At 33.0% G+C, this 16,998-nt stretch overlaps 2 protein-coding genes across 2 annotated transcripts in view; one reads left to right on the forward strand and one right to left on the reverse strand.

The window, feature by feature from the left end:
* Positions 1–6,139, reverse strand: part of Pgant2 (polypeptide N-acetylgalactosaminyltransferase 2) — a 129,247-nt gene extending 123,108 nt beyond the window's left edge. The window contains exon 1 of the mRNA XM_077437156.1: positions 5,874–6,139. Within this exon, the coding sequence (XP_077293282.1) occupies positions 5,874–5,966 (93 nt within the window). The 5' untranslated portion in view covers positions 5,967–6,139. The remainder of the gene's footprint in view (positions 1–5,873) is intronic.
* A 1,426-nt stretch (positions 6,140–7,565) lies between these two features.
* Positions 7,566–16,998, forward strand: part of LOC143916175 (serine/threonine-protein kinase NIM1) — a 102,496-nt gene continuing 93,063 nt past the window's right edge. The window contains exon 1 of the mRNA XM_077437137.1: positions 7,566–7,705. The gene's annotated coding sequence lies outside the window, so the exon portion shown is untranslated. The remainder of the gene's footprint in view (positions 7,706–16,998) is intronic.

The raw sequence follows: 16,998 nt of genomic DNA on the forward strand, positions 1-16,998 counted from the left end.
TTTCGTCTTTTTTTATAACTAATAGAGCATACGTTGCGAAAGCTTCTCAAATCCGTCTAAAGCGTCTCAAATCTCTCGTCCGAAAGCGACGGGCGTAAGTTACCAACCCCTCCCACCCTCCCTCCACCGAATGTGGTAGGTACGAGAGATTTGATAAAATCCGGCGTAATAGTTTCGCCGAGATCAGACGCAAAAAGGGAGGATGTAGCAAATTGGCCGGGGGTGAAACTGTTTCACTATCGATCGTCATACCGACTGCATAGCACCGAATACCGCACACATGGGATAATACCGGACGGTTAACCGGCTAACGACTCGACTAACCTAACCTAACCCCGGCCAGAAAACTAAACGGTATTAATTTATTCGGTGGCTCAGACAGCATACCAAAACCGCCTGGGCTCCAAACGATGACGTACATTGTATAGGTATAGGAATTTATGTTTATTTTCATGAGATTTGCAGTATACGTAAATGTTGTTGGGTTGTGCAGACATTGTAAACGTATTTGATTGTTAAAATATTAATCTCGTTGTGTTTGAATTGCACAGAGACTTCATAGAGAGCCTTTGATATGCTAAAACTGTAGGTGTAACGGACAGGTGACGAAATGTTCTGTGAAGCAAAAGAGATCTTATCAACCTGAATATATTATAATATAGTACATGTATACGACATTGTTTCGAGACAATAGATAATATTGAAAATTTAATTTGGGTACGGCAAAAGTAATGTATAATACATTGATTACGCGATATTCTTTAGTGTTAGAAAGCATAAGCCAAGTTCAGATCTGAAAATACCCTCGGGATAAAGTCTGAAATGGCAATCAGTAATAAAATATTTAGGAGTAACGTTCGATAAAAGAATGAGATGGGAACCTCACATTGAGGCAGCGAAATGCAAGGCGATGCGGGCTATATCCTCAATATACCCAATATTTAATCGCCATGGTTCTTTATCAATTCAAAATAAAATAAAATTATATCGCACGCTCCTATTAACATTATTAACCTATGCTTCACCTGTATGGAATAACGCCTCGAATACTAACCTTTCCAAGCTCCAAATAATACAAAATAAATCCCTAAAAATAATTTATAATACACCCATATATACTAACTTAAACTGCATGCCATTTATTTATTTTATTTCTTTACACGCGGTAGAGTGAATTACATTTATGTGGCTCTATATAATATTCCGTTTGTTAGATAGTAGATTCTATGACAGAATCACTAATAACCATACTAACACACTTGTGAAGAATCTCGGTGATTACAAAAAAATGTATATACCCCTCAGGTTTAAACACAGATTACCTAAACACAATCTGCTTTAGATCGTCAAATTTAGAGAGTCTTTAATTAATATTATATATACTATGAGCATTTATAAGAATTGTAAATAGTTTTTTGAGCTCTTTTTCCTATTATGCTGTACATTAACATTGGAATATTATAATACTATGAATACTGACAAAATTAAATTAAAATTGTAAAATAGAAAATGATCAGTAGATTAGTAGCTATTAAAGTAGATATAAGATATATTGTGAACATAATTTAGTAATAATAAAAAACATTTAAAAATCAAAATCAAATAATACCTCGATTGATAAAAATAACGCGTTTCAAAGAAGAAATACTTTAGATCTATAGGCGATTCTGGTTAATTGCAAAAAGCCTAATAAAGCGAAAGACTTTCTACAAATTTATCACCGATAAGATTCCTTTCCGGTTTTCATTTTCTAATATTGGGACGTGAAATACATACATATGTATGTATATACGCGGAGGAAAACTTTTCCCAAACATGTAATGCTCATAATATTGTATGCAGTTTTGTTCGTACATATGTGTGGTAATATTTGGAATTGGCAATTTTGTGAATCTTTCAACAATAGACAAGAGGCGAACTTTGGTAATATTAGGCAATGTGCTGTTGTTCACTATTAATATGTATGAGTTTGCTTTTGCATTGTCCAAAAGAGACTAGTTAGTTGGGTTGCGGGTGTCGAAAGATTACACATGTGTGTAGATTGGTTCCATTAGGTGAAATTACATTCATACACATGAATTGTATGTATACATATGTAGTAAGTATGTAATGAATATTATTAATAGTTAAAAAGAAACTACATACACCTACTTGCATAGAAAATAAAATGTGAAATAGTTTTTTAGTAGTATTTTTTTCTACAGACCGTTTAAAATCGGCTAATTATTTTCGATCGTATCCCATATTCGTTATCGATCACTGTCAAGCAAGGATACAATTTTACCGAAAATGGTCCAAAGGATCGTTTAGGTATAGATCCCGGTCAAGCAAGGATAAATACTACCATACAATTTCAAAGACATAGATCGAAAGTGTCGTTTTCCACCGTGTGCCATGCATGCGTGCCATGAACGTCACATTTTTTTTCAATGTGTTTGAAACTATCTAACAAAACCACGTGCCACATTCACCGCTGTGTGATTTCGCCCTTATTGCTGGCCTCGCGTATTGTTCCCACCCCCCACACCACCCTCCAAGCTAAATCCCCACCAAGCTAAACAGCTTGAGATTAGCAAGAGAAGTAGGAAGGAGATGCTAATTTTTATAGAAAACATTTCAATGAAAATCATAAAAATTCGCAAACTCTGATAAGAAACGATCAACCTAGAGTCACAAACCAAAGTCTGGCCAGCAGCGGGACTCTAGTGGGACTCGAACCCGTGACCATTCTGATGCATACTATGCTAACCACTATTCCACGTATATTGTATCATATTATGTTTGAAAAATTAATATAACCATATTTATTGCCTTGGGGTAATTCCATTCATGAACATAATATGTATGTATGTATGTATAATACATATGATGTAATATGTATCTATAATACATACATATGATGTAAATTGAATGAGTATTCGGCACCTTACATGATCATCATTGTTTAGGATACTTTATTATATTGACAAAAGTATTGATCGTGTAATGTTGAGATATTGATGTTTTGACGTATTAAATAGATATAAGTAAAAACAATAAGGTATCGTCAATAATATTGAACGTGTGAGGTGCCTATGTATGTATGTGTCTTCGTCTGTTGCTATGTGTCTTTGTCATGTCCCCGGCCGTCCACCTACAAATGAGCATGTATATATGTACTTATAAATACATGTGGGTTTTTTTTTTTTTGATTCAGAGCCGGATTCATGGATTTGTGTCTTTTTGGTCGGAGTAGGTGTCATCAAAAATTCTCCGAAGACTCTCATTTTTTTTTAACTTTATGTACATGTGTATAATATGGGTCTACGTGACGAGACAGAATGTTAAATGACAGAAAATGCAAATATCGGAAGGCAAAGATCGAAAATCGAAAGATCAAAAAAAAAAAGGTGCATGGTAAACTGTACATACTCACTTAATTTGCGCGAGCAGGATACAACAGGAACAAGAGGAACATGCTTTTCCTCCCGTATTCTGCGCGCGCACATTAATACGGGAGGAAAAGCCTGTTCCTATTGTTCCTGTTGTATCCTGCTCGCGCAAATTAAGTGAGTATGTACCGTTTACCATGCACCATTTTTTTTGTTGATCTTTCGACTTAAGATCTTTCGATTTTCGATCTTTGCCTTCCGATATTTGCGTTTTCTGTCATTTAACATTCTGTCTCGTCACGGAGACCGGTATAATATATGTACTATGAGAATTTAATTGCTAACGAACTTAGGTTTTCTTCTATCAATAAATAACGAGAAAAAAACGCATTGACAACACCTGTCCAGTCCAAAAATTTTTCTCTATATTCTCGGCACGATCGCAAAGCAGATTCTTAATCTATTATACGTCTTATATGGAAATGGTAAAAACGCAACGCGTACTCCTTGTGGAACTTCAAAACCACTTCCGCAATGCGTTCATAAGATTTTTCACACACACACACACACACACACACACTGGGGGATACGAATTCCAATTTGGAATGTGGAAAATCGAAACGAGCCACACTCGGAAAAGCCGGGGGCATCTCGGGGAAAAAAGCGATTTTTCTCTCTCGCAGGACGACGGAAAGGAAAGTAAAAAAAGCGTTATTCGTTTCGGTCGGCGCCATTGAACTCAATCTCTATTTTCCTTTCCGACAAACTAAAATTAAATTTCGCAGCGACGACGATGCCGGGGATTATTTTGCATTTCCCCGAGACCACCCTGCATTATATACTCGGCGAATTTATCGCCTCGGAAAAATGGTAGTTACGACAGTATAAACGTCTCGAGAGAAGAATCGCTCTATTACTATCTATCATCTCGAATCTGACTAGCCACCTTTGCATATCTGAGATGGCATAACTCCGATCCGGTTATTCGGTACCGGTTTTGGGCGAAAATCGAGCGGAAATGCGAATGTCGTTTGATTGTCCGAGTGTGCCTATGATAGGTACAGTTAGCTGAAATCTCTCACGAGTGCTTTTATTGGATTTTTTCCTCGAGTTGACACGAAAGGGAAGTAAACGTGCAATTTACAGCAGGCGATACAATACAATATAAACTTGCTATACGTGTAATTTCCAGAAATATGCAGTGTGTTTATATACAAAGTGGGACGCTTATTGTGTGTATAAAAAGTGCGTTTAATTATTTGGTCGGTGTTTCGAAACGGAATTAGCGGTCAATTTGATTTTAATTATGATAAAACATAATTACAACATTCATATGTATAACAATTTACCATTCGGTATACATATTATAATATTGACTCATAATATTATTATTAATCATTCTGCTCAATAAAATGATCGAAATTTCGATCTTTCGAATTTCGATTTTGATCGATTCGAAATGTTTTTTTTTTTAATATAATATACATACATATACAGGTTTTTCATTCTAGATTGACCCATTTTCATTTAAAATTGACCTTTTTCATTTAAAATTGACCCTTTTTCATTTCAAATTTACCCTTTTTTTACACTGTCAATTTGAATTGGGGAAAAAATTCCCCTATTCAATGTCAATTTGAAATGAAAAAGGGTCAATTTTAAATGAAAAATGTATATTAATGAAAAAATACCTAAAACAGTATATAATTCATTTAAAAGTTCATAATTAAATAGATCGATAGCTGAAGGTACATATATTCAATACCGAAAACATTTCTAAAATTCATATACATAATAGCAATAATATTCTGAAAAGATATACATATAATAATAAGAGGTAAGTTATAAAATAGATTGTTATAAGAATGCAGTATTTAATTAATTGGTTGCTTTAAGATAAAATCGGTTCAAAAAAATTCGAAGTAGAAACTTTACATTCATTAGTATAAACGTAGATAAAATAATCGATAATCTTGTTATTATGATTAAAAGTAAACTTTGTATTTTTTGATTAAAAGTTAAATTTCATCAAATTTGTCTAAATATTTAATAAAAAATCTAATATAAATACAGAGATATGTACATATAATAGGATACGAGGAAAAGTTATTAGTGTCTACGAAATTGATTTAATAAGCCTTTTTGTAATTTCACTTACATAATAAATATATGAATTGATAAAATCAAATCATACATAAAAACTTTCAATACAAATTTATTGAGGAAATATTAATTAAATTTCAAATAAAAAGTGCTTTTGTTTTTCTTCCGTACAAATGGTAACGATTATTTATATATTAAAATGTTATTTCAAAACATACATGAAGAAAATAACGTAGCTTTTCCGAGGTATGCACGTGCGTTCGATCGAAAACACTGCAACGTGCCGAAAATCGTGAATACTCACCCCCGTGAAAAGCGCCTAAATGAAAACCCACCCATTGGCATGATCAAAGGAAAAATATTTTAATTTTCAGGTTAGGACAATTGGCGAAAACAAACCTTGGTGGTACTCGAGGGTATCTGCGTGAAGAAGAGCACCACGAAAATCCAGAGGGTGGCGAACACTAGTAACAACTTAAGGTTTCGTCGCATACTTGCGGCCACTTTGCAACGCGACGCCCCTATTTTTGCAAGTTATTTACAAAATGTATTTACAAGACGAGGGGGTTATATTATGGCAAACGCTACGATCGATACGAGTCGAGAGCGACGCGAACCGACTATACTACAACACTTCGTACCGCGACGGCTCTCGGCCGCATACTGACACTGGCCGCTCGATTCAACCGGCACATGTGCTACGATTTATCATTTGGTGGCCAAAACATGAAGAGAAACGGCTATGCGCGAATTCACCTTTTGAATTTTTGCAAGGGGGGGGGGGGGATTCTAGTGATTCAACTATATGTAATTGCTTGACCGCTTAGGTTTATTATCATTGATTGTGCATATAAGTCTCATCTTGTTTTTTTCAAATTTAAAGTTTAGTTATGTAATTCATTTCACCACCATTCGAATTGGGGAAAAAATTTTCGATTCTTATATTTCGATTAATGTAAATATTGTATTTTAAAATTCACCATGAAGCTTTTCGATCAATACTTAAGATTTTTGATTTCAAATATATTCTAATTTAATCTTTCATCAATATGGATTAAAACAGAATGAGAATGAATCAATTTTACTGTTTAGTACAATATATGTTGTTTTTGTTATTACAATTATTATGAAATATGTCTTTCCATAAACATTTTAAAACATTCACAAATCCATTTTGAATAATCGTTTTAGTATTTGAAAAAATATCGATCATTTGTGAAAATATTTGCCAAAAGGTTGTTTTAAAATTGTAAGTAAGGAATCGAATTTCCAATTTTTCGTTGTATTAAATCTTTCTACTTAAATTGTAAATAATGGTTACCTAAAAAATATGTAATATTTAAAATTATTAAAGTGCTGAAAAATAACAAAGAGTTTTATCACAAATGAGCTATATTTAGAACAAACTGAACAATTTTAAATTTGCACGATACACGCGTAATCTACTGTTCAAAATAGTAAACAATTCTTATTAGATTCCAGTAAGTATAATTTTTATTTATTTCAATTACGTTTTCAATAGAGACACCTATAAAATTACAATACAAATTTAAACAAACTTCTTAAAACACAAGAATAGTTTATTAAAAATTACATAGATGACACTTTTTCAATATTATAAAAATCAACGACGGATTTTCGAACATGTCTCGTACATAATGAAATTGTTCAATTCTAAATAACGATCGTAATTAAAATAAGTTTGATACCAAATCATAATTACAAATATGTGTACATAGATTTTCTGTATTTTTTTTAATTTTGTGCAAGATTTATATTAATTACTTAAAATGCAAAGTCCAACATGCCTGTTCATTACTTATTACCTACAAGAGTAATTCAATAATAATTTAAATTCAACCTAAATCGAAATATTTTAAAATTGCTCTCCCTCCATGATGGAATATTCCATTGAAACCATTTAATGCATAATTTTAAAATAGGCATCAACAAGAAAAGAATAAACATCAACCGTAAATCACAAAATAAGGAAAATGAGAAATTGAATTGTTGATGTTCGCAATCATCAACGCGGCGCGTTCGCGAATTTCACTCCGCTTACAAATCGGTACTATGGAGAGCTGGGTCGACAGTGCGCGCCTTGTCGCCGTAGCGTGTGGTCGTCTGTCGCGTTGCGTCTGATCTTCTCTCACATCTGACTAATCGTCGATTTTCGGACTGATCGTGGAAACGGAGACCACATCCTCGCGCCAGGAGGTGGCCTTATGAAGGTGAGTGCGCTCTCGTCTCCAGTTTCATTCATGAATCCACTATCTGTCGATTGCATGCTACTACACTCACGAATATTTTCATGTGTATCGAATACGCGCGATTTGTGACAGAACAACAATGCGTTGTTTTTCGACATATTTTTATTTTGGCTCGAGAGGTTATGTCATAAATTTTAATGGTACGCGTGTGGTCGTCTTTGATTATTTTCGGATTAATTATGCCAATCTCCGACTTCTGATGACTAATGTTTTATCTTTCACACTCTTGTTTGTTGTTATGGATAAACGAGTTCGTTGACTTTTTTTAAATTTCAATATTGGACCGATGATATTCTTTTGTTTTATTTTTCAAATGTTTCATTTGTCAATAAAAAATTTTACACGTACAATATTTTATTTATTATTATGTTTCATATATTGAAAATTGGTAAAACTTAATGTATTTTTCATATACGTAGTGCTTTTCAAAGAAATTATGATCGGAAATAAAAGCAAAAATTATGATAGGAATTAAAAGTATCTGTATTTGTCTCCGCCATTTTATTTTTTTCAGCTAACATGTAACAGGTGAAAAAGTTTCAGATGATTATTTGTTGTTGAATGTTTATCGACCGGAAGTAGATATTAACGATATTGTATAAAAATATATGAGGCATTCATTCATTAGAAGATCAAATTAAGCATTTTTTGAGTGGCGAAATTCAGCGATAGTCTCCGATAAGAAGAAAATATACATATTTATCTACATACCTGTATATATGCATGTATGCAATAGAATTATCTAGCTCGTTCTATGAAACAATTCTAATATAATATTTCTTATCGGACACTTTATGCTAATTTTTTAAACATTCTACATATGTATGAAATATTTTTATATTAGAAAATTATCATTATTTTTTTAATGAAATATTTGTTAATAAAGGACTATACGTCCTTTATTTAAGAGGACAGTGCTTTATTTCACTGCTTTGTCCTTTAGGTTTATTTATATTCTAAAATTGCCCATTTGTCCTTTATTTTGGAATATCGACTATCGCTAAAAATATAATCGCCGAAATTTTTAAAGGTGTAATTCGGTTATTTTTTTGGTTTTTACAGTCTTTTACTCAAAATCTAGTACTACTATGCCAAAAGTTAGTATTGAAATCAATAGTCGGAAGTTTTTCAAATTGATTTTGATTTTTCAATATTTTAAAATACTTAAAATTGATTATGCAGCGAATTTTAGAAGTCAAAAATATCCTATTTTTTCTACAAAATTTTTTTGTGATCTAATGAGCTTATTTCGCATTATTTTGTACCACTCATAAAGATTGGTTTTCTAGCTCAATATTTTTTTAATCTAAACGTATGTATTCGAGTAGTATACGTCTTGTAAATTTCTATAATGTATAATAAAGAAAATTTTTTTAAACTCAAAATTTTGTATGCTAATATTTTATTAACTTATAACGCATTTTTTTAATTATAAAACGATTTTTTTATGTCGTTTACTTTTTCTAAAAAATATGGTCACCGCGGGCATAGCCCAAATATATCGTTTCATATATTTAGATACATAGCAATAAAAAAAAATTATAAAATCTACATATTAAACAAGATAATGGAACAAAATACACCAAGAACGAGAAATAAGAGCACACAAAAATTTGGCTTTTTTTAAAGGTTTTATACTAGTTTCACCTCGTTCGTTATTTATGTTTACTTCATTTACTATATACCAAATATCAATAGGTGTAAGTTTTTCTTAAGTTGCATCTATTAACAAATATATTAAAGCTTTGTGATCTTGAAAACACTTTTTTGACTGATTTATACTCAGTATCGATCTTAGATCGAATTTTAATGGATTCTAATTGGTCATAACCAGAGATCGGTGGCCAGGATTCTTTTCAGCACAAAATATGGTTAAATTGTTGTTATCGTACAAAGCAAGAGAGCAAAAAAAAAGGTTGACAATATTGAACAATTTTTTTTGCTGAAAATAATTTTGACCACCGATCTCTGGTCATGACAGCGAATTTATAAATTTAAATGTTCCTTTTACAACGTACCAAAAAATTTTCTAAATCGCCTCTATTTATTTGAGACTATTTTTTTTTATATATTTAAATTTAATTCATTTTCACAAAATATTTTACGAGTACAACGAATGTTCCAGACAAAGATAGTTAACCATTCTATAATTTACTAGCCTAGATATAATACATGTACATACATATCTACATAAATGTTTATCGAATTATTTTAACGTGGGCGACTGTAGGTAAATGTTTAAAACCCTCCCAAAGATAAAATTACATCATTTGAAATTTACATAACACTAGCACACTATTTATTTTGTATAATATATAGGTCAGCATGTGATGATATTATCAAAATAATTATGATTAATTAATTAATTAATTAAATAGTCAAAGTGTTATGTACATATTTATCAATCATGACTTGACCTCGGATTTGGCGGGACAAGTTGCAAATGGGGCCGTATTGGAAACGCATACATATTATAACTTAAATAATATCTTAAAACTGACGGAAAGATAACAAACGATCAAATTAAGCAAATCCTTGGAACGTGCACTATTTTTTTTTAATCACTCAAAGGGACAGTTTTGGTCTTCGCCGTTCTTAGAAAATATTCAACGCTACTATTTGGATGTCCATCGTTTTGGTACTAATAATTAAAATCAATATAACATTCCCTTCTGGAATAAAAAAAAGTTTTATAAATTATAATAATTCCTTGAAAAATATAAAACAATTTCCCAAATCAGCCTCTGGAGTGATATGTACATATGTATGTACGTAAATCATCCTCTGGAGTAACGAGTGTACTTATACAGATAAAGAAACTAAATTATATATATATATATATATATATATATATATATATATATATATATATATATATATACATAATTATTATTATTTTTTACATATTACATTACATATCAGGATGGCCTTACAGGTAACTCTAATGCGCCTTCCTGGCCATTATTATACAAGTCGCTGAATTACGAGACACTGAAAAACTCGCAAATTAACGAGACATCTATGAATTGTACATACATGTTATTGTACATAAATCAATCTCAAATATTAGTGGTGACATAGTAGGTAGGGAGGATATTTAGCCAATTTTACCGGGAACCGTTTCAACAATAAAATCAGAAAAAATTGGCAAACTCTGATAGGAAACGATCGACCTGGAGTCACAAATATCCAGGTCTAATTAAATATGTCTACATTATGTATATACGACATTTATGGCCAAACATTACAAAGTAGCATTGCAAGCTATAAAATACGTCAATACAAGCATTTATACAATACGAATTTTATACGAACGTCATCCATAGATACATATGTGGAGTAATTTATGTAGCAATTTATTATACAAACCGGCGAACCACAAGACGCTGAATTACTAGAGACTCGCAATAGAGGTAGGAAAGGAGATGCCAATTTTGCAGGAATCGGTTTAATGAAAATTAGAAAAATTGGCAAACTCTGATAAAAAACAATGCACTCGGAGTCACAAATCAAGGCTAGCGGCCACCAGTGGGACTCGAACCCGTGACCACTCTATTCGAAAGCATAATATGCTAACATCTAGTCCACGCTGCTGGTTATAAAAAAAAAATATTCAAAGAAAATGGAGTAATGTTCTCAAATAGATAGGAGCAAGCTGAGATCGTAAAATCTACTAAACTTTTATACCAACTCTAGCCAACGCTTATAAAATATGTTAATTCAAATCAAATCAATTCAAAATATGGATATAACAAATCCGATTTTAATTTATATTTATCATTAGTAATTGTTAATATAATTTTATTACACACTGCCTTTTTAATTAAGTAATTGTTCATTATTAATCAATTAATCAAATACTCTAGTATAGACTCGCTTATCTGCATATACTCATTCTCATATCTATTTTTTGTTATTTATGTAGAAGGCTACAAAATGATTGGTTTATTCGTATCTATGCAGGTAAATAAATAAATACACAATTTCACGTCGTGGAAAAATTCTAATACATAATATCACGATTGCTGTGGATGGCGTTGATTCTGAAAAAAAATGGACCGGTCGCATTTTCCGATTTTCTCACATTCAAAGGCGGAAAAGCAATATGCGTTGTATTAAAAGGGTAGATTTTTTCCTGCGCGATGGCCTAAAAAAAGTTCATTTTCGAAAGGAATTGCTTTCCGCCCACGTTTTTCCCGGTCGTCGGTCGTTGGAATGTCTATTTTTTTTTTCTCCGGAACATCCCCTTTTTTTCGTTCGCTAGATTTTGCAAAGCAGTTGTGGTTTTTTTTTATACATAATAATCCGACGTTGGCTTTAAATGTTGCCTCGAAGGCTCACAGGGTCGTGCCAGATAGAGTGTCGTAAAAATTGATTGTAACGTATGTGGGTATTAAAAGGCCGTTTTCGGTGATGTACGATGTACCGGGGCGCGTGCCACAGGTGCAAGGTTCCAGGTAGGTTGTATGTTTTAATTTGTGGGTCATTCGTTCTGTAAGTAATTGATTGTTGGATGGATGAATTGAAACTTCTATACTTTGTAGTATGTAGTAAGTCGGATGCTGGGGCTGGTTGTGTAACTAAGTGTTGCATCTCCTAAAATATTTATGTATAATTGGACTATTGTGAAATTATAGGAATCCCTATTTAGCCACAATGGTCGAAAATATAACGGAAAAGATTCATTAATTATACAGAAATGAAATACGTATTTATATAAACAATATATAAAAAAAACAATAGCAGCAAAAGTTCAAATAATATGTAAGTAGTCACAGAACATCTATGTATATATGTATATAAAATTGAATGTCTATTTGTTTGTCTGTCTGTCACGTATAGGCTTCTAAACCACTCAACCGATTACGATGGAACTTACAGGATTTGTTATATGCATGTCCGGGGGGGAAGCTTACTGTGAAATAAAAACGGGAAAAAACCTCTTAATAATAATATTCGTGATTACGATTTTACCGACGCGAAAGTTTGAACCGCCATTGTGCAGTTAAGGAAATGTGTACGTTGGTAACCAACTTGCGCGCACGCATGCCAACCATTACATTACGTACCACTCATACCTACCTTACATTACGTACCACTCATAACAATCCTACATATATGTACATATATAAAAATCAATTTTTGTCTGTCTGTCACGTATGCGTTCCTATATTTTACTATAATTTAATTTGATTACTAAGCATTAATTTGAAACTGAAACATTCACTTATGGAAACGCATCGAGAAACGGGAACGGGAATTTCATGCGTTATTGTACGATGGAACGATGGAATTTCAAGATTTATTGTATGCATGTCCGGGAAGCTTACCGTGAAAAAAATTCGGCCAAAAACGGGAACGGAAACGGGAAAAACGGGAATGAGTGCCATTGCAACGCAATAATTTCAAATATTTTCGCGTCGCGACATGCGTTGTTAGGGTAAAATAAACAAATAATTGAATAATTTCAAATGTGTTCGCTGCCTGCGTTTTTCCGACAAGTGGGAACGGGAACGGGAACGAGAACGGGAATGGGAACGGGAACGGGAATTGCATGCGTTATTGTGGCATTGCAACGCATGCCGGGTTCAGCTAGTATGTATGTATATAAAATTGAATGTCTATTTGTTTGTCTGTATCTTATAGGCTCTTTAACCACTTAAACGATTACGATGAAACTTTCGGGAGTTGTTGTATGCATGTCCGGGAAGCTTACTGTGAAAAAAAAATGGAAAAAACCTCTTAATAATAATATTCGTAATTATGATTTTACCGACGCGAAAGATTGAAGCGCCATTGTGTAGTCAAGGAAATCTGTTCGTTGGTAACCACGTTACCAGTTGGTTTATGACGACACGGCATCCAAGAGACGTTAATCCAACAGTTCCAACCATCACTTGAAACGGGAACGGGAATTGCATGCCTTATTCTGGCATTGCAAACGCTGATAATGTATTTTTTTTTTTTACCTACCTCTAAATCAGGGAGTACAATTGTTAGATATACATACAGATAAATTACAATAAAGTACATTATCACTTTTCTGGAACACAAATCTACGCGAGCATTATGATAATAAGTCAAAATATTCAATAAATAATTCATTGACCTGTCTCTTACCTAGTGTACGTACACATGTATATTTAGATTTTATATAATGACGTTTTACTTCTGTATTATTTAGTATAAAAAACGCGGTGGATTTTATTTATTATAATTTTTTTTATAAATGGAGAGTAATTTGAGATGTACAAAACTTTAATTAGTTAAGTTTCTATCCGGAATCATTTGTATGACTAGTTAAGTCGGCGAATTTCACGCTTTTCATTTAATGAACTGGAATAAGCCGAGCCGGCTCTGTTCGTTGTGCAAGACTTGTGAACGTGAAAATGTCGGAAATTATTCATGTTTAGTCATTTGTATATACATTTTAAATTATTTGGAATTATATCATAGAGTTGAGTATTAAAACGTAAAATTAAATTATAGAATGATCTTTTGGGTGTACGCTGACGCAGCATGACGCGACGCGACCAATTTTTATTTTAGAAAAAAATCTATGCAGGTCCAGGAGTGACGCAATGCGACAGGAAGCGAGGATCTGTAACGACTATTGAAGCTAGTACGAACATTTACAAGCACGGTGACACTACGCGATGGTATGCAACGTGACACTTATTATCTTTTGATAAATAAAATTAAATGTTGTGTTATTCATTCGTATTTATTAGTTTGCCGAGTCGCATCGTGTCGCGTCACAATGTACGTGTAAATTCATATACTGTACAGGTTCATGTTCCTTGTTTAAAATAGCAATCGGCAATATTTTTATCAGGCCTTTAAATTAAAAAAAAATTGCACAGTGAAAATGATGACCAATTATAGTGATCTGTAATCAACAACTTAACTTATCCATATCGAAATTGAAATCACGCTATGCAATGTAAATATTAATTACTAGTTGTTTTACCCGGCTTCGCTCAGTGTTTGTAATTTGTATAAACAGCGTAAACATGGCGAATCTAATAGTAAATATTCATTTGTGTTTTTATTAAATTTATTTGAATCGAAAGAAATATAATATTCAACCAATTGAATTGTCGTTATAGAAACTTTGTATTGTTTACGAAGTTCCCAACCAAAGATATATACGTACATACTTACATACTTACATATGTACATACAAAGTCTCTTTCGAAATTATATATTAGACTAGTGAATAGCCCGGTGAAATATCATCGCATGGGTATAAAATTATTATATACTCGTATGAAACTAAAAAAATAACCGTTATTTTCGTAGACTCTCATAGATAGTTTTCAATTCTTTATTTGTAATAATTTTCAATTCTTAAAGTTAACGTTAACAAAATGTAATATTTTCCGATTATACATACACAAACGGTCATTGACCTCGTAACGTTGAATATTATTATTACACATAACAAATTACGTGCATATACATATGATGTGTATTTACAACACGTATTTTGGGCGAGGATATGGCGTGCGGCGCGGGCTCGTGAGAACATGGCGTTGGATCGGAGGGTCCGAGGTTCGATTCCCGGCGCCCGCGGTGAATGAAATCAATTTTTTTCTCGAATATTAGTATTAACTGTGGGAAAAAATCCCATGTGAAAATACGTACTTTTGACTATTGATTTGAATTGGACGACTACTTAGAGAGATTTGAAAACTGAAAAGTACTAAAAATGAAAATAAAATACCCGACTATAGATTCCAATATTCATTTTGAACAGGAAATTGACAGATTTTGAGACATCGACCGAATAAAACGAAGATATAGAAAAATCGCGCGATTTATAAACACAAAAACGCGATTTATATCTCCGAATCTCGAGCCAATCAACATTTTGTATTACCAGATTCATATTTACTGGGCATAGATCTATAAGAAAAGTCATATCTCGTCTCTGAACCATTTTTCGTGTCGAACAGTGTAATCCATCATCAATTTCGATTACCAATTCGTTTTTAACACCACACTACCAAATTTAAAATGCAATTTATATTATTTATTTCCAAACATGTCAACGCAACAACTTCCATATACATAAACTTTCCGAATCGTATGACAGAGGCGAGTCGAGCTGTCAATGCGGGCCAAAAGGTTGTTTGTAATACGAGTCAATCGAATCTAGCACTTTGTATGTATGCCTGCGACGCGTCGTAAATCGAATTGACATTTAACCCTCAGAGTGCGAGCTCTCTCTCTCTCTCTCTCTCTCTCTCTCTGGAGTGTGTGTATGCGTATATATATTTTTCTCTGGTTAGTGTCGACATTGACCGTTTTTGAACGACGTGTATAAATAAATTTGACCCGCATTCGTCGGCGTATGCAAATTTGCGTGAATCCAACATACATATGTACGTATTCTAGGAGTGATTTGTGCCTTGAAAAGGATTTTATTCCGATTGTTGTGTCGTGCAATGTCTGTCAAATGCACTCGTGGGTTATGCAATGGCTCGATGTCTTTTTCTATTGTTGTGTAGACATATTTTACCGTGTATTTTATACTACACACTATCTTCTACTTCTTCTCAATGTCCTGTCCGCATCCGGACGTTACACTGAGTAACAAAAAAAAATTACCAGAGCGGAGACTAATCAATCTTTACTAAGTTTGACCCACTGAATTCGAATATGATAATGATTTTTGTTGGTTCGCTCTCGTTTACAAGATATGAGCGTTTATAAAAATGCCCAATTTTTTGGCTTTTGCGGTCTTTAACTCAATCTAGTATTGCTGTGTTCAAAATGAGTATTGGAATCAATAGTCAGATTTTTTTCTTATTTATTTTAATATTTCATTGCTTTAAAATACTTATAATCAATTATCTAGCGAATTTTAAATGTCAAAAATATACATATATTTTTTTACACATTTTTTTTCATGCTATTATGCGTTTATTTGGCCATTTTTTTATTTCACCACGTTTATAAGAATTGGTTTTCTATCTCAATATTTTTTTTATCTAAACGCACTAATCCGAGTGGTAATTGCGTTAGAAAGGCTTTCGTTGGTGTCCGTCTCCATACACATTTGTGACGCAGATAGCGTTGGTGCAAGCGAGATGGCAAGTAGTCCGACCGCTGTACTCTGTGAGGTGGACTTAGTAAAGATTGATTAGTCCGCTCGGTTTTGACTCAAAAACGTGATTTTTTGTTGCTCAGTGTTATTTGAAGATATCCGCATCGGTCTTCAGCGGCTAGGAACACATCTTAGGCGCTCA

This window comes from Arctopsyche grandis, chromosome 8, assembly GCF_051622035.1.
Source record: "Arctopsyche grandis isolate Sample6627 chromosome 8, ASM5162203v2, whole genome shotgun sequence".
NCBI classification, from domain to species: Eukaryota; Metazoa; Arthropoda; class Insecta; order Trichoptera; family Hydropsychidae; genus Arctopsyche; species Arctopsyche grandis.